Consider the following 17,688-nt stretch of genomic DNA (forward strand, 5'->3'; position numbering starts at 1 on the left):
CTAGCGAGATGGGCTACAGCAGCAGGAGGAAACTGGGCAGGGGAGCAGGGAGGAAAATGAGAAGGAGCATCTGAGCTGGTTTCTACCTGAGGAGACACTTCCAGGCTGTGGAGGGAAGACAAAACAGTCCTCCTGGTTAATGCTGTGACAGCGCTGTAAGCATACACCACACACACTACAAACGCTTCGGTTCAAAGCAATGCAATGATCAAATACATACTCTCCTCTCGTTAGGCAGAGCAATGATTATGGAGTCAAGGCATGGAAAGGGCATGCACAATAAAAAGAAAAGGGCAGTCCTTCTTCTACAACAGCCCTGCGAATTTCCCCTCTCTGCCTTAGCAAGCCCTAAGACTCAGAGGCCCACAAGATTTTTCCCACCTCCTGCAGCCCAAGGACTCAGCTCATTTTTTTTTGTCCCAACACTGGTGCGTACCAAGGGCAGGCTGCCCAGCTGGGATCTTGGGTCAGGGTTACTTGAGCCAGTAAGAGCATGCAGGAATAAGTCTTTCCCAGTTTACACCAGTGCCTCATTACTTGTTTGGCAACATATCACAGCAACAGCAGATGCGGAGCTCCCCCCTACACAGGACAGAGGGTAGCACGGCTGCAGGCAGCCAAGGAACAAGAGTTAAGCAGGAGGAAGCATGGGGCCACGATGTGGTCCAGCCTCCCTGCACACCCTTCATCACATCACTTCTGGCCAGAGATTCAGAGATGCCTGAAACCCCATGGGGGACCACAAAAAGGAGGAAGGGACTCAGCACATCTCAAATTCAGACTGTCACTCTCCTGCACCTTGCCCCAAGTCAGGCAGACAGTTCTTTGCTGCCTTTTCAAGAGGGACTACACTGACCTTTCTTTGGGATTTCATCAATCTTCCTTTGAGAACTCCCTCAGCAATGTGCATCGCTACCCCCAGGGAAGCTTCATAAAGCCAGGACTGGCTGTCTTGGGGTTTTTCACATCACGAAGGGTGCAGTGTGAAGACCCCACACCTCAGCTGGTGCTCTGATTGTTGTGCTCCCTCCTGAACCCCTGTGCCCCTGACTCACCCACGCCAAGAGCAATCCCAACCCCAGGATAGAGGCACCCAGCACTGGCACGTGTGGCTGCACTGCCCCGTAACTGAGCTGGCAGGATTACTTCCTTCTGCATTGGCCATGACAGCTGAGCTTCAAAGAGAGCCCAGTCTTGGTTTGGGAGAAACATGGACATTGATCAGCCAGCACTGGGCATATCAAAGTTTAACAAGGAACGAATAAAGTAATTGCTTTGCCAATATACACAAGGTATGTCCAGCCCTAGGGCTACATCACAATTATTTCCCTGCCTCACCCAAGTGGCTGGTAGGGATCACAGGCAGCACTAGAAGATCATGGTCAACATGCTGTCAAACGGCAAAGTTGCTCAGACAACTATTTTCATCTGTTATTATGAATGTACAAAAAGCCTGCGACACATTTTAAAGCGCAAAAATGCCATCTTGAGGCAAAAGTTAATGATGTGTGAAGGTGCAGTCAGCATCAGTTGCTTTTAAAGCAGGCAGAGTTACGTGCCAGTGGCACACTTTGGACCACGAGTGATGCACAGATGGGCAGGAACCCATGCACATTGCAGCAGCACAGCAGGACCCACTTCTCCCCACTTCTGGCACCTTCAAAGCCCGCCTCACACATCATCTTCTGAGTGGCTATCTTGGAAAGGTGCCTATTTATGCAATCAATGCCACCAAAGTCCCCCCATCCCAGTTTTTAGGTAGGTAACACACACAGCAAGTGGCTGAGCACAACAGGCTCAACTCCAGCACCCATCAGACACTACAGGAGATACGACTTAGCAGAACTAGAAAAAAAGAAAAAAAAAGCCATGAAACCTTTATTTCAACTCAAACCTGCAGCTCACTTGGTGCTGCGGACAGAGACAGCTCGTGGGTGCCCTCTCCTGCTGTCACTAAGCAGCAGTGGTGACCGTGGCACAGGTGCCTGTCCCCATCCCCACACTGCTCCACAGTGTCTCTGCATCGTCTCCCAGCTCGGATCGCTGGCATGTAGCAGGGTGGGAAAACCCGCTGCAGGCAGCTGGGCACACACCTCCACAGGAGATAACTCTTCCCAGGTGTTCTGAGCTCTCAGGAAGCACAGAAAATCTCCAGAAGTGATGGGAGAAGCTGATGGAGAAGGTGATGTACCTTTAGGCACAAACCATCCCAGAGAGACCGGCAGCTGCTCTCTACTTGGAAGTCAGCCTCTCCGGGCATGCTGTGACCTGCGGACAGGCGTGTGGTTGGGGTGCTCTGCATCTGAACACTTCCTCCAGCACAAGATCCACTCCAGACAATCCACTGGGCATCATCGCTGTTCTGTAGAAGACCATCCAGGAGGCAGCAGCGGTGCAGCACAACAGCATCTGGACAAGGCAACAGGGCAGCCCATCACTGCCCAGCTCTCTATCACCGCTGTTTGGTGTTACCTGTGCCGAAGATCTCAAGCCTATGGCTCGTACTGACAGATTCCCTCAATTCTTCTGGTTTTCTGAATACAGAAGGTGCAGACAAATGCCTGCAGCTGCGGGGCAGCTCTATGCTCCTCTGCTGAACACACATGCTGGAGGCACAGGCTCCTGTCCGCTGCCACCTGCTGCAAATTGACCTTTTTCTCTAACCACCCTCAAATTTAAGCTCTCAAGAAGAGAAGCACAGCTGCCTGTGACCCAGGGTCCAGCCAGGTGAGTTCACAAGATCCACAAATGGGTTTTATCTGTGGTGGAACAGGGTAAAACATGGCAAATTTTCCTTTCCAGATGGAAAGGGAAGGTGGCACAGTCCAAGCTAAAACACCACAATCTCAGGGCAGCTGCAAATGGCACACGCCACTGCCCCACCTCTGCTTGCTTCTGCGATTCCTCCTTCTTGCTAGCAATCGCTTTAATGTTTTCGGTCCAGATTAAGATACCTCATTTGACACTCTGCTTATACAGCGTTAAGTGCTGAGTAAGAGCAACCAAGGCCCGATCCAGCCATCTCCGCTGGGCTCTGGCATTATTAAATGGCTACAGAGCATTTATCAGCTTCAGGCTTCTAATGAGTGCCTGCTACTAACGACCTTCACAGCTGCCAGAAGAATGAGTGGTTGAAGTTCCTTCCCCCAGGGATGGCTGATGCCAGAGCAGCCCCTCACCCAGGCAGACGCAATGGACAGTGCCCTGAATTGCAGTGATCCCCACATGCACAGGTGGAGGAACAGCTTCAAGGTCTCTTTAAACCCACCCAAGACGACCCTGTCTTCCTTCCCCAAGTCATGACAGGGCTCACAGGGTGCTGGACCTGCTGAGAAAGAGCAGCTCTCAGCCACACCAGTGATCTGGTCCTAGCCCCAAGCTGCTGCCTATGCAGTCTGGGCCACCAGGGATTGAGATGGTGCTTTCAGCAAGCCCCTGACTGCCCCATGCCAGTCATGATCTACACATCAGTGTCAGGATGCAGCAAAATGAAGGTTGTACTCTGCCTGGGAAACAAGGTGGGTGAACACGAATCTTTTCTTGGGAGGGAAGGAAACAAGAAGCAATGTGGCTCCAGCACAGGAGGACCCAAATCTCTCCCCTGCCAGGCAGCGGTCCAGTATGATCCTCCCCCAGCAGGTTCAGCCCAGGCCAGGCTAAAGATATAAAGACAGAACTTAAATCCATCTCCTTTTTTTGTTGGATTCTGGTTTTCCTCCTCCAAAACCCCTAACTGAAGTTTCCTTTCTGTCCCCATTCCTGCTGGGACTCACCAAGGCTTGCTCAGGGGCTGCACAAACCACTCTCAGCCATAAACTCTAGGCAGCAGCACCCACGTCTTTCCCCTATGCTTTTCAAAGCACCTATTGCACCACCATCATTCAACCCCTTTCCTCAGGATAAGCATCCAGTTTTGGTTACCAGCCCAGTGCTGGCAACAGACCTGCTCTTCCCACGAATAACCCAGCCCACAAAAAGCCCTGTTCGTCCCCTCCAAAGAAGGATGCTCAGCGAAACAAGGAGCCAAGGACAGTGTATTCCTCTAGAGGGAAACCTCCGCTTGCAGCAGCCTGACCAAAGATCTTTGCTGCATTGAAATGCTGACTCACCCTCCTCCTCCAAGTACCCCAGCACGCAGCTCCACCAGCCAAAATAAATAGTGGGTACCTTTCTGCCCTCATTTATTTGTTTGGCAGCACTTCACAGAAGCATTTTAGCCTCTCAGGAAGGGGCGGGGGGAAATAAAATATTGCTGAGCAACCCCCTGATGGAAAGTCTATTTGAAACAGCTTGTTCAATGCAGGGAGATTTTTCCCTACAGATCACAGCCTAAATTTCAGGCTGAAAACAACTGCGCCAGCTGCGCAGTCACAGAGCAATGTCCCTCTGCAAGACAGTGGGTAACGCTGCACTGTGAATATAAGAAAACAGTACATGTGCTAAAAAAGCAGGGATTTGGGGAGGGCAGGGCTCAAATCCAGCCATAATGTGCTGAGGTTAAAAGCTGCACTGGAGCTCCTAGAAGGGCTGGATCCAGGGGAGTGCTGTGACCCTACCACTCACAAGCTGCTTTTTCCACCACTTCCCCATAGACAAGCACGCCACTGGGGCCCTAGAAGAAGCAAGCTGGGGAGGTGGAAAACCAGCTGGACCAGGGTGCTGGAGGTCCCAGTAGCAGCTTCAAAGCCTGGCAGGAATCAGGAATCTTCTCCCACCAGCATGGGGAAGGCTGGCAAGCAGAATTTGTGCAGAAAGGAGTTAAAAAAGAGATGGGTACAGCAGCCCAGGACATTTTTCTTTAAGGTGAGAACCCAAATGGGAAGCGAGAATATATGCAAATGCTGCTTTTAAATAGGAATTCCAGAGGTAAGAGCAGTGGGTTTAGTTATCTGTGCCATAACTGGTTTGCCTTGCTCTTGGTCCTCGCAGCCCATCATCCCAATTAAAACAGAAAAATCCTGCTTTATAGATTTGCCCCAAAACCACAGGAATTAAAAAAAATAAATAAAATAGTAGAGATAGGATCTGGCAGTAGGAGTGCAGGTAGATGCAAACTGCTAATCCCAATACCCACTTTTAGGGGTGGGAGTGGGGCTCTGCTCTACCTGGACAGCTACAAAGCAGATTTGTCTCATCAGCACTGAGCTGGTGCCAGCTTCAGATCCAACTCACCCTCCTGTTTCATGTCGATCCCTGGGAAATGCAGGATCAGCAGGCAAAAGGAAGGCAGAGGCATTTTAACAGACATTTTTCACTCTTGCAGGCTCCCTGCACCTCTCGTGCCAGAGGGGAAATGTCCAGCTCCATCCCTCATCAGTTCTACCCTGTGACTGATCCAATGCAGGCACACAGTTTTGCAGCTCACGTGGATACAAGACCTGTGCCAGAGACGTGACCCTGATGGTTTCCATGATGGACTTATCCGCAGATCCACCGTCATCCGTGACACTTTGGTTCTCACAGCACAGTGTTCCTCTTCATCAGACTCTGCAGCCTCCCAAGGTTCTGCTCTGGAAGTCCCCGTTAATGGTGTTTTGTAGGGGGCTGCCACATATGTCTGTGTTCAATCCCACTGACAAGCTCACCTCGTCCACTGGCACCACTCCCCACTGCCAGCCTGTCCAAGGCCATGCTCCAGTCGCTCAAAACCTTCTTCCTATTTCCAGCATTTAGGAAATGTATGTTTTAGGAGTACAAGATGAGTCAAAATTTGACCTCGCTGCTGGATATGAGGGTATGGACTGTGGAAAGAGGAGTGACAAACCAAGGTGGGGAGTGATTTTACATTTCCCCCCCATGAAAGCAGCAACAGAGGGAAGGGTCTTTGATCTGCAAACAGCACTAATGCCATTATTTTTACAAGAGAGCACTCCATTTCTCTTTTTTCCTATTGCCAAGCATGAGATGCAGCCTCATTTTATCATCCCAGTTCATGCTGCAGGAAGCGGGACCTGTGCAGCTCTGATAACATTGTACAAAACCCTGAAAATAGTTAAACCAATTGTTTTAGCCCCAGGCCTTGCCTCAAATAAACCTGCTGAGCTTCTTCCTTACATACAACTCTTGACCACACAACCTTAAAAACAACAAACTCCAGTCTTTTTATTCAGGTTTCCAAAGACAAAACACCATCTTCCTACTGCTTCCATTCAAACCAGTATCAAAGCCCCCAGCTGCCACAGATTAGCAAAGGCAGGGCTGAAAAGCACAGCCTTTGGGACCTGCTTAGCTGTCACGAGTCAGCAAAGATGTGTAAATAAGGGCTGAAGGCAGAAATGTCCAGCCTTCTCCCCGGTAAGCATGTGGGCAAGTTTGCAGCTCATAGGGCAGCACCAGCTCATTGGTGCTTGCCCATTGCGCACCAAAAACCGCTCCTAACAGAATAGAAAACCTGTTGGAAGTTAAAACCAGCTGAAAGTCAGCAGCTTCCTTATTTTAGAAAGGGTGTGGTTTTGCAAAAGCAAGTGGTTAAAGACAAGCTGTGCCAAACTTGCCTTAGCTGTAGGCTAATTTAAACCTTAACAGCAAAACATCTTTCTAATTACAGACCTTTTAACTAATTACAGGTTGAGTGTTTTGGTTTTGCAAAGGTGACTGCTTTTGATGCTTTCTCCCCATGTTCAGCTCTGGGTGAAAGTGGACCTACCCATGGTGGGCAAGAAGGTGCTGCTTGCTTAGCTCATTGGAGCCACAAAAGTTTCCAGAATCAGGAGAGCAGGAGGCAAAAAATCCTTTCTGCAGATAACTCAAAGACTTAAAACTGCTCGATTCAGAGGCTGGTTCTCTCTACAATGCAAAAGTTAATCCATCTTCAGCTCTAGAATTTACACTGGTAACTGAATAGCTCATCCAGATGCAGAGACATCTGTAGAACACCCAAAGGATGAGCACAGCTAATTCAATCGCACACTTGAGAGACCATGTGCATTTGATTATCAGATGGCACCAGACCCTATGTTCAGCCTGACACCATCAAGACCTAATCAGCTCAACAGCTTTGACTTGAGTCAGTGACATAGTCCACAAGGTTGTTCAGTGCAAGAAAGGAGAATAAAATGAGAAAAGTTAAGGAGTTCTGTCTAATTAGAGTAAGTAATGATGTTGTAATTAATAGGGAAAAAATGAAGAACCAGGAAAGGCAGACTAGAGACAGCCCGTCTCCCTGTGATAATGGAAAGGCCATTTTTGCATCAAATGAGACTTGGTGACCATCTCCCACCACCCAACCTGGGCCATATGCAAGGACAAATGCTTCTTGTAACATTCCCCAAAGGTGCTCATCTACCACAGTCGCCAAAGCCCCAGATGCTGGGCTTCTCCTTCCCAGCCAGGCACCTCTAGCACTTTACCATCCTCCATTAGAGACTCCTCCTAATGTCTACCTTAAATCTCCCTTGCTACAGTTTAAGCTCATTACTTCTCATTTTCAAATTGCAAGCTGCAATTAAAGCTCATTCAGATGTTTATAAACACCCTAAAAGGGGCCCCCCTGTGAATTTGTTCCCTCCAGCCCGTGCTGTTTCAAAGCAATTCCTATTTTTGGGAGAGAAAAACCCAGCCAGAGGAGCTGCTATTGTACAGCTCATCCAAGTTTTTCCTTACAAGACAGCCGTCTGCAGGCAATGTCCTCAGCATGCCACAGCAAACCAAATCTAAGCAAAGCTTAGCTTCAGCTTGAAATTAAAACTGTGAGTACTGAAGTAGATTTAAAAGAAAAAAAAAAAACCCAGAGTGAAAACCCTCTGGGAAAGGAGTAAGGCTGGGAATGGGTCCAGCAGCTGTGATTTAAAAAAAGGCAGAGGGTTGTTGGAAACCAGCAGTGTTTAAGGGCACCTCTGTACTCATGACGATTATCTGCTGGGTGGGATGCTACAGGCACTCAGGAGCCTATTTACAGCCAGATCAGACTTCCCTGCCTTGAAGACAGCAGCATCCATCAAGAAGTGGGGCAAGTATGGCTCACACGTCGAGTTGTGATGCATGGCCCATGTCTGCCTCTTTCCTAGAACTGCAAAGCAGCAGGAAACCTGCAGGTTTCTCACCCATTTATTGAGGAAAAAGCTCTAGAGGGAGATGCAGAGGGCATCTCCCATCCCATCACATGTGTACACAGTAGGCTCACAGTACTGCGCTGACTCAGGCAGCTTGTGGAGTCGCTGCCTAATACAGTAGGATTTTTTATGGGTTTATTTTTCATATGGTATCTTTTCTATTCTAGGACTTAAATCAAACAGCGGATTTATTATCACAAAATGAAAAAAAAAAAAACCCAAAACTAAAAGACCAATCTTGAACAGTAATATTCTGTCCTTCCTCAATCACAGCATTCAGAGACCAGAGTCCTTTAGTCTCATCCAGAAACAAACCTTGTACTGGGATGTGACACCAAATAACTACCGGCGCTTCAAGCCTCCTGGAAAAACACACAGTTCTGCCTGTGTAGCTGGGAACGCTGGCTGTGGGCAGGACCAAGCCTTACCAGCCCTTGTGGCTCCTCTTCCATCCTCGCACCAACAGCACATGCTCCTTTCGAGGGAGCACAGGCTACACAGCACAAGGACTCTGGTCCTTGGGAAGGGGGGTGGCAGCATGTTCTTGCCTCCCCTTGGCCTTAAAAACCACTACAAGCATGACATCATCTGTGGGGTGAGAAAATGAGGACTTTTGGGGCTGCCTCTGTTCTGAAGCCACACTGAGCGGAGTGCTCACCCCCTCACTTACGTCTGAGTAGCACTTCAAAAGCAGTTTAACCCGTGTGGAAATCCGGTTAGGTTGAACAAACCATGAGTGCCCTCCTCATTAAAGGAGGCTTAGACTGAATTAAAATCCTTCTGCTTAATAAATTAGGTTAAAGTCAGCCCAGATTAGAAATTCCCTATAATAAATCAACCCTGTAGATTCAACCAGCACTCAACGGCTAGTTATTTTCTCTGGAGGATTTTAACCCTGTTTCCTCCCTTCCACTGAGCAACGATACCACACCGGGCTCTCAGTCAACTTCTGGACCCCCAGCTCAGCTGCTGGAGGCTACAAGGATGGATGCAAGTGACGCACCGTCACGATAAAGCCCGCACAGAAACAGCACGAACACCATGTTTTGTGTGCCACAAATACAGTGCTGAGGATTTGGAGGGATGAAATCATCACACAAAGTGAGAACAATTAGAGATTCATAATCAAGAGAAGGGAAAGCTGGGGTGGGATGGGAAGAGGAAAGAGCAGGGCTGGGATCAGTTAGTTCAGAAATGTTAATAATATCCCCAGTTACCAAAGTACTGCACCCCCAGGCCAGACCAGCGACGTAGAGGGGTGGGAAGTTAATAAAAAAAATTGTGATTACATGGCACCATGTCCCACATTCTACACTGAGTGCCAGGGACGCTTTTTTAGCTAATTAAAGGATAACGATCCTTTACTTCAAGGCCACAGAAACACTTGCCATGACCACACTGAGCCTCTGCAGAGGGAAACATCTCCCTCTCCATGAAGGGGATCCCTCCCTTTCCCAAGTGGGAAACAGGGCCTAGGAAGGCAAATGGAGTTGGTTTGTTGGAGAAGCCAGGGGAGGATCCAGGAGTAATCACACTCCCTTTGAGACATTTAAGACCAAGGAAGTACTTCCCCTGCTATCATCTTGTCAGAGCAACAGGGACCGGGTCTCTGCTGATGCTGGAGAGCACTGAATAGCACAGCTGTTGAAGACGGGAGGCTGGGGCAGCTAGTTAACAGCCTAGACTTCAACACACCCGTTTCACTGACCTGGGTTTCTGAGGGGACTCTTTGGGCTCCTTTGAACCAAACCAGCCACCGCTCTTACTCCTCTCATCTCCTCCTGCCATCACGTGGACAGATGAGCCATGGGAGGGTCCCACTTTCTCCCCCTGGCCTTTGCTCCCTGCATCGCTCTTGTTGCCCCCATGGTGGAAGAGGCCGCCCTTTGCTTTCTTGTCTTCCTTCCTCATTTCCTCGGGTTGTTTGTCCTTTGTTGTCTCCGTGGAGAAGACTATGGGCATTGCAGCTTGAGTTGGCTTGTTCTCTAAGCGACTGCTTTCTTCCATCTTGGCTCTGCCCAGATGGTTACTGAGAGTGACGGCTTTTGTGGAGACCTTGAGCTCTTCTTGCAAGGCTAAGCTGGGAGGAGACGGGATAAACCTGGGCTCGTCTCTCTGCGGTGTCCTCTCAAAGTTGCTGACCCCCCAAGGCACCTCGTGGGAGTCAGAATGGAGGGGAGTGAAGCCAAAACCCTCTTCCTGCCGTTTGGGGATGCTGGGCACGGACAGTGGCGCAGAGCTCTGCGGGACAGACATGGGGCTCTTTGGTACAGGCTCGTCACTGTAAACGTGGTTCCCATTGATACAGAGGGAAGACCGGGACACAGGATCATTCTTTGGCTTCAGGCTTTGGATTGCTTTGGGCTCCAGGACTGGGCTGACTTGGGAGACATCATCACTGAATGCTCTCTTGTGGGTCAGTTTTGGAGAGGGCAAGTAGTCTTTCACTGGCGGGAAATAAAACACAAAACAGAGGTGAGGCCATCTGAGTAACAGGCACAGGAACGACAAGCATCATTATCATCTTCTACTTGCAAACACTAAAAAGATCTGTGAAAACATACTGGCTTTCTCCCTCCCAGGCTCTACCAGATTATAATTAAATTACTAGAAATGCAAAGCACAGGTCACAAGTATGTGGCTATACAGGCCACACGATACTCTCCCCAAGCACATCACCTCCCACTGCAGGATCTGGAGAGAAATCTCTGTAAGACGACAAACCCCTTGTCTGAGAGGATCTGAGATCGATAATAAATGCAAGAAACTATCCAGAAGCTACTTAAATGGCTTACACTTCTGTGTGATTTAAGAGTTTGCACTGAATAAAAGACCAGGAGCCTCTGAGCTCTGCTCAGACAGGCCCAACTGCTGCTTTGCGTGATGTAAGCCAGGAGGGTCCAGTGTCTGCTTCTCCCTCCCACTGCCTGACCCTGTGGGTATTGCTAACACTCAGCAGACTTTTGGGGTTACACGGAGAGCTCAGTGAGAAAGACTGCTTGGACTTCAGGTGGTACGCAACTGCTCTCCCCTCCTAGCCAGAAATGCTGTCTCCTTCACCACAACATGGGGATGATGGGGCCAGACCGGTGCCTCCACTCGCTCTCTGGCTGCACATGGGAACGTCACCCAGCAGAAACTGAGAGGCATCACGTGGGCGGCTTCACCAACACGGTGAGAAGCAGCACGTAGCCAGGGACTCCCACCCAATGTGGGAATTTGCTGTCTCCAGCCAATTAAACTATTTAATTATATATTTTGTTTTCAAGAGATGGCAAGAATTAATTCACTACAAGGGCCTTTTTTGTTTGGAAATCGCCGCTCTGCAAGCGCCAAGAGCTCAGATTGCTTTAATCACCAGGAACCGGTCACTGTTTCAGTTTTGCCTCCAAGCCGGAGGCATCTCATTAGACAGCCGGGCAGCAGTGCAGCACAGCAGCAATGGGCTCTGCTTCACCCAGCCCTCTCCCAAGGGCTTATTCCTACGAGTCAGTGTGAGCGACCTGCTTTTATGGGGTTAAGGAACCCTTGTAGCCCACAAGCTCGTGATGTGCTGCAGGGAGCACATGCAGCATCAACACTAAGTCAGATTGTTTCTGTACAGGCTCAGCAAGAGATGCAAAATGTTGAACATCTCCCCCCATTCTGGCAAGCACGTTACTGCCAGCACACACAGGGTCTCCAAGGGTTTGTGCAGGATGCTGCTTCTTAGGTAAGCAATTAGTTAACAGATTTGCAAGAAAGCCTCACCAGTCCCTTACAAAGAAAAGAAGGAAAAGAAGTCGGGGGGGGGGGAAGGAATTAAAACTGTTATCCTCTTACCAGAGCGCTCTGTGGACAGACTGCTGTGTCTGCTCGGGGATTTGGTTACCTCAGGAACATTTGCAGCCAAGCCCAGGCTGGCAGAAGAGATGGTGCTGTCAGATCCCAGGGAGGTGTTGGATTGCGTTAGGGATGACTTGCGCAGCTTGTTCTTGAAGAAGAAGCCCTTGACTCTGGACTTCTTGCCCCCAATGTCGTAGTCATCCTCCATGTCCAGGGCACCCATGCTGCTGGGGATGATGGCAGAGGCTGACTCCAAGTCATATTTCTTCTTGCCTTTTACCTTGTCCTTCAGCTTGCCAAAGGGTGACCGCGGCTTGTCCTTCATGGACAGGTCGAACATGCTGGCTGTGAGGTTGTTGCGCGTAAACTGGATGCTCACCAGGATCTCACCACGCTCCTTCTCCTTCTTCCCAGCCTTGGAGTGTAGCTTGTGCCACCTGGATCCAGAGAGGAAAGAAAAGGAAAGGCCCCTCCGTCATTTCCAAGAGCCACAAGCCAGGAAGACCTCAGGGAGGGTGCTGCTGGGTGGCAGCTAGCATGAGCACCTCAGAAGTCAACTAAGACCTGAGTCAGAGACAGAGGTGTTGCACAGGACTAGATCCCTCCCTGAACTGCAGCAGCTTTGTAAGACCTCTGTCTCCATCCCTGTCCTAATACTAAATACTGTCCTTCCACTAAATAACCTGTCAAACGCCATCTCGCTCACCCTGGTGTCAGATACTGCTGTACATTTCAGGGAAAGCTACCGGTGGCCAAATTTTTGTATGGTCAGTTGATACATTGCTGCAAGCCCATGTTTAAAAAAAGACAGTGCTCGCTTGCGTTTTAAATATTCAAGAGCCTGTGACTCAGAACAAATCCTTTCAAGTCAGAGACAGTACCGTAATGGCAAAGGCACTCAACAACATTCATTAAAATAACTTTATTCCAGACCTTCCGTGCCTCACCCTAAATAAAGTTGCTGAAGTTTGCCTAGAAATCTTTGCATCAAGTATTTAGAGGATGCTGCATCCTGGTAGCTCTTCATGGGCAGGAGGAGGTGCCATACAGCACTTACACTACCCACCAACCCAACCCTGCTGGATTTTTGGGAGCTATCTGCATTCCCACAGCCAGCCAATGGCAGTCTCTAGCCTGCAGTACAGCTTTGGGATCCGCAACGACCCGATGCGATGGCAGAGGATGCAGCACACCTTTACGTTCATCGCCTTCCCCTCCTCCAAATCCTTCAATTCTGCTGAAATGCCTGTAAAATTTGAGGCAGACAGAGCCTAAGCGAAGGGGGGGGGAAAGCCATTTACTTTAACGCTCCTCACATCAATTGCCAAAGCCCAGCACCACACCTGTGGGGCTGGTAGAAGATCCCGAAGGAGATACTGGCCATATCCACCAGCACAAAAGCTTCAACTGACTCTGCAGCACATTACTGGGGGATGCTCACCGCTATGAACCCCGTTACGCAGACTCTGCTCCGTAGCTTTGCACATGGAGATGGAGAAGCATGGAAAAAGTCTCCAAAACATTGACTGCACAAGCAGAAAAACCTCACAACCTTCATTTAAGGCCCAATCCTTCCGCAGGGAACAGCCTGAGCACTGGCAGGGTAGAGAACAACCCCTGGAATGCGATGGGAGAGGGGTCTTGCCTCCTGCCAGCTGGAACGTATGGTGGGTGAGAGGACACTAAAGCAAGAGATGTCCAGAGGCACCTTCTAATTCTTCATTTCGCTGTGGCACCAGCTTCAGACAGGGCAGCACAAAACACAGGCCACAAAGGAACCATTTCTTCCCCCAAACTGCTGTCAACCCAGTGGTCCTTTGCTCCCTTCTCCTCCTGGGAGATGCTCCATCTTTCTGCCTCGGTTTCAAGTGCCACTTCCCAGAGCGGCTGCAGCAGGACAAGCGGATCTCTAGCACAGCCACTGCTCCAGCAGCTCTGATCCCTCCCAGACTGAAGTATTAAAATTTCCCTTAACAAGGCACAAGGAAACCTGAAGGTTCAGGACAGACCCTATTTCTCCATGACATGCTTCATAGGTGGAACACACAGCAATGGAAGGTAGAAAAAATTTCTAAACCTGGATTAACAATTTCCCAATGAATTCTCAGAAAATAAAATCCTCAGCAGTGTTTTACATCCACTTGTAAAGTCAAGTCACTGAAAAGATTAAAAAAAAAAAAAAGGGAAGGAAAATGTGAAGGGATAGAGATGGGTGTGACCATACTGATATCACCAGGGTGAGGATAAAATTTCAACCATGTACTCCAGAAGTTTCTGCATCACTGCTGGGGAAGTTACTGCATCTTGAACGAAGGGAGGAGCTGGAAAGCCTGAAGAGCCTACACCACACCTTGGGAAGGGGGCACAAAACCCCTAATCCCCTGCTGGGGTGCCTGGATAAGTAACACGAGTGCATATCTGAAAGCACCCAGGTCTTTCACCATGCAATTCAGATACTACCGAAATGCAGGAGGGACAGCACCTGGGACTTTGCTGGGCACAAACACAGTGTTAAATCCCCAGTGAACCCACTCCTAGTTCTACCATTTGCTTATCCCACCCCCATACGATGCCCACTGCAAAATTTTCAGTACTCTGACTTCAGGCTTGAAAATATCTAGGCATGCAGAAAAAAAAACAACGTGAAAAAAAGCAGCATTAACTCCTTACAGCAAGCCAGCAGTGACAGACACCCAAACAGTCTGATCTGCTGCCAGGGAGCAATTAGGGCAGCAGGAGCAGGTGAGTCAGGCAGACACTTCCCGTAGGAGCGCTGGGGAAAAGGCTGCTTGGAACAGGCTGTGGCCACAGCACATCAAATACTATGTTATTCAGTTTGATGCAAGACCTGGAAGAAGTTCAAAAGGGAAGGGCTGCAGCAGCCTGCCAGCAGGGAGAGGAAAGATTTGGGGGCTGAATCATTTAGGGGGCAGGGGAATCTTGCAAGTAGTTTTTTATATCTTACATCATCCCATGGAAAAAATAGAGAGAGAACATCTGGGTGGATTAACATAAGGAAAGGCATGAGCTTCTGAGGATGATAAGATGTAACAGCCTGTAAGAACTCTGCACTAGCTCAGCTCACACAGATATGCTCTCAGCATCTCCTGTCCCATTACTTATAATGTTGCGGTCATTAAAATTAATTTGGGTGCTCGGCAGCACCACCTCAGAAAGAACAATCCTTAAAACCTGATCTGCTTCAAAAAGCGCCTGTTCAAGGAAAAATCTCTGCTTATGCTGGTGCTGGATTAAGTAGCTATTTTAGTTCCCAAGACCTAATCAGCAGTCGGCAAACAGCGGGGACTACACCTCAAACAGGGAACTGAGCTATTTTAGGCTGAGCTCTAGATTTATGGCACAAGAGGAGTGTTTCGAAGGATTAAGTTGTTCCGTGTTGGGTAATTTATTTTTTTTTTATGAATCAGTTCCAGCGGAAACAGGAGATGCAAACACTGCCTCAACTGGGATGCAGCAGGAGAGCAGGATTGGGGTGGGTTTCAAGTCCTAGCCCAGCTAAACACAAACTCCCATGGCATCTTCTCACTATTAACCCCACCCCACACCCCTCAGTTTCCCATGTTTTTTTGTCCACAAGCTGCCCTCAGGGGTAAGCCCTGGGTAGGGGGGTTCTGGATTGGGGCCACCTGAGCCCAGGTCTCAGAGGGAGATGCTTTTATGGGACTTCAAGATACACCTGGAGAAACAAACCAGCTTCTGCCCATACAAACCCTTTTCCAGGCCTGAAATAGCAGCAGTGAGCTTCGCAGCTCAGGCTCAGAACAATTGCTCTGAATTTAACTGGGTTATTTTAATCAGACTGTGGAAGAGGTGCTGGCACTGAGGACCATTGTGAGATTGAGGAAGCCAGCCAAGCATGTCCAGCACTGGGGATCCAGGACTGCAAGGACCCACCTTTTTGAGGCGTTTTGGAGGCCTCTCTTGAGCAAGGTGCCACCAGCTTGGGTCCAGCTCCTCGCTACACAGGACATCCAGGACAAGCCACCCACCTCTGGCAACCTGCTCCTCGGGTGCTGTTCTTAGCAAGGTTTGGAGGGGTCACAGTCTGACACAGGCTTTGCTAGTTAAAAAAAACTTAAATTAAACAGGCTGTCTTATCTGGGTGCCAGAGCTGGTGGTGATCGGGAGCAGGATTGCTCCCAGCTCAAGAGACATGCTTGGTGCCCGAGTCTGCGCTCCTTTCCTCATTCCCTACAACTGGAAACAGGTCTCCCCCTGAACACGGAGCAGAGGATGAAACCTGCTGCTTCCCAGCCTGCTGATCCCATATCAATGCCCTTCTGCCCCATGGAGAACCGCTGCTTTCCACCTGGCAGCTACCCACTCACCTTCCCTGAAGGTGATGCTTCTGCTGAGACACCTCAGCCCTGGCCACATGGAGAGCCAAGCTTCCTCAGAGACATCTCCAACGTGACACGTCCAGGGAATGCAGCCTGAGCCAGCTTGAAGACACGTGCTGCAAGCTCAGGCAATTAGCTTTTTCTAAAAAAACCTACATTCTTCCCTCGGACGCCCCATGGGTCCAGCACGTCTGTCTGCACCATGCTGGGCACATGTCCCCCCAAAGGCAGAGGGCTTCTCCCAGCATCACCCTAGAATATGCTGCAGCAGGGAAGGGGCAGGCAGGCGCCCTGGGGATCTCTGCAGGGGGAAGGAAGCAGCAAGCCACCCCTGCACACAGGGACAGAAGAGGAAACCTCAAACAGAAAACTCCCCACAGACACCCCAGAAAGGGGAAGCAGCTGGAGTCCTCTGTGAGCTCTTGGGCAGCTCCTGGGAAGCGAGACATGCTCTGGGGGTTTGCAAGCTCACATCCCACTGCTGTAACACTGCTCACAAGCACTGATATATGACAGAGGGCTCCCCAGCCCCCCTTACATGGCTGTGCACACTCATTTAGGTCACCGTGTTGAATCAGCACATCCAAACTGCTTCCAGACAGTTTCAGCAAAACCCTTCCCTGTGCCAAGGCTCCTCTCTCCTCCCACTCGCCTCCACTGAGAGTCAAGAACGGCAAGCCACGCAGCTCGGCTGCCAAAAGGCAGGTTTGGGAGGAAAGGCAGAAAGCGCACGGCATTTATTTTTACATTTGCTGTTGCTGGGATCAATTGGAGCAGCAAGGGAGGCACGGAGAGCAGAACACAAGGCGCTGCTGTATCTCCAGGCCCCATAAAAACACGTGCTTTCCCTCATCCTCCAACAGCATCCCATACCAGAAAGCCAGCTAGTGCTGAGCAAAGGGAAAAAACACTCTGGCATGGAAACAAGAGCATAGGAGCTGCTTGTTAAGGAGGCAAAATGACCCCACAGAGGGTGCTAACAGGATGGATTTGCTCGGGGTCAGCACCTGGTTCACACCATCCCCCTTCCTCTGCTCTTTGTCCTCCATTGGGCTGCACATGACTGTTTGTGGGGGGCACAGGGAGCCCCCATTTCTAGAAACCTTGTGTTGGGTATCCAAGCTACAGGGGGAAAATGCTTGGGCAGTATTTCCCTCTCATCAATGAGAAAACTCATTTGGGCTTAAGAGGCACCTGCTCTGCGTGGGCTGCCCAAGCACGTCCCAAGATGGAAAGACATCTGGGATGACCAGGAGGACACAGAGCCAACCCTTAACAGAAAGGCAAAGCTGACCATGATCTGAGGCTTTCTGTCACCTTGTCCCTCCCACATCTCCCTCCTCATCAAGCAACTCCTTCAGCATAAAACCAAGCCCAAACCTGAAGCCCCCAACCCATCAGCAGCTTGGCAGGTTGGCATCTGAAAGCCCTGGGGTGACCCAAGCTCATTT

At 49.8% G+C, this 17,688-nt stretch overlaps 1 protein-coding gene across 5 annotated transcripts in view; it reads right to left on the bottom strand.

Moving 5' to 3' along the window:
• The window catches only part of RAB11FIP5 (RAB11 family interacting protein 5), a 43,113-nt gene that overhangs the window by 14,398 nt on the left and 11,027 nt on the right, over positions 1 to 17,688 (bottom strand). For 3 of the 5 annotated variants that reach the window (XM_055794902.1, XM_027789615.2, XM_005239539.4), the window contains exons 2-3: positions 11,874 to 12,313; positions 9,760 to 10,498 (exon numbers count right to left, since the gene is read on the bottom strand). In XM_055794902.1, coding sequence (XP_055650877.1) covers positions 9,760 to 10,498; positions 11,874 to 12,313 — 1,179 coding nt within the window. Of the gene's footprint in view, positions 1 to 114; positions 2,410 to 9,759; positions 10,499 to 11,873; positions 12,314 to 16,225; positions 16,451 to 17,688 lie in introns of those variants that run through there. The other 2 variants (XM_055794903.1, XM_013300894.3) reach the window with 2 other exon arrangements.

This window comes from Falco peregrinus, chromosome 2 (assembly GCF_023634155.1).
Source record: "Falco peregrinus isolate bFalPer1 chromosome 2, bFalPer1.pri, whole genome shotgun sequence".
In the NCBI taxonomy this organism is placed as follows: Eukaryota; Metazoa; Chordata; class Aves; order Falconiformes; family Falconidae; genus Falco; species Falco peregrinus.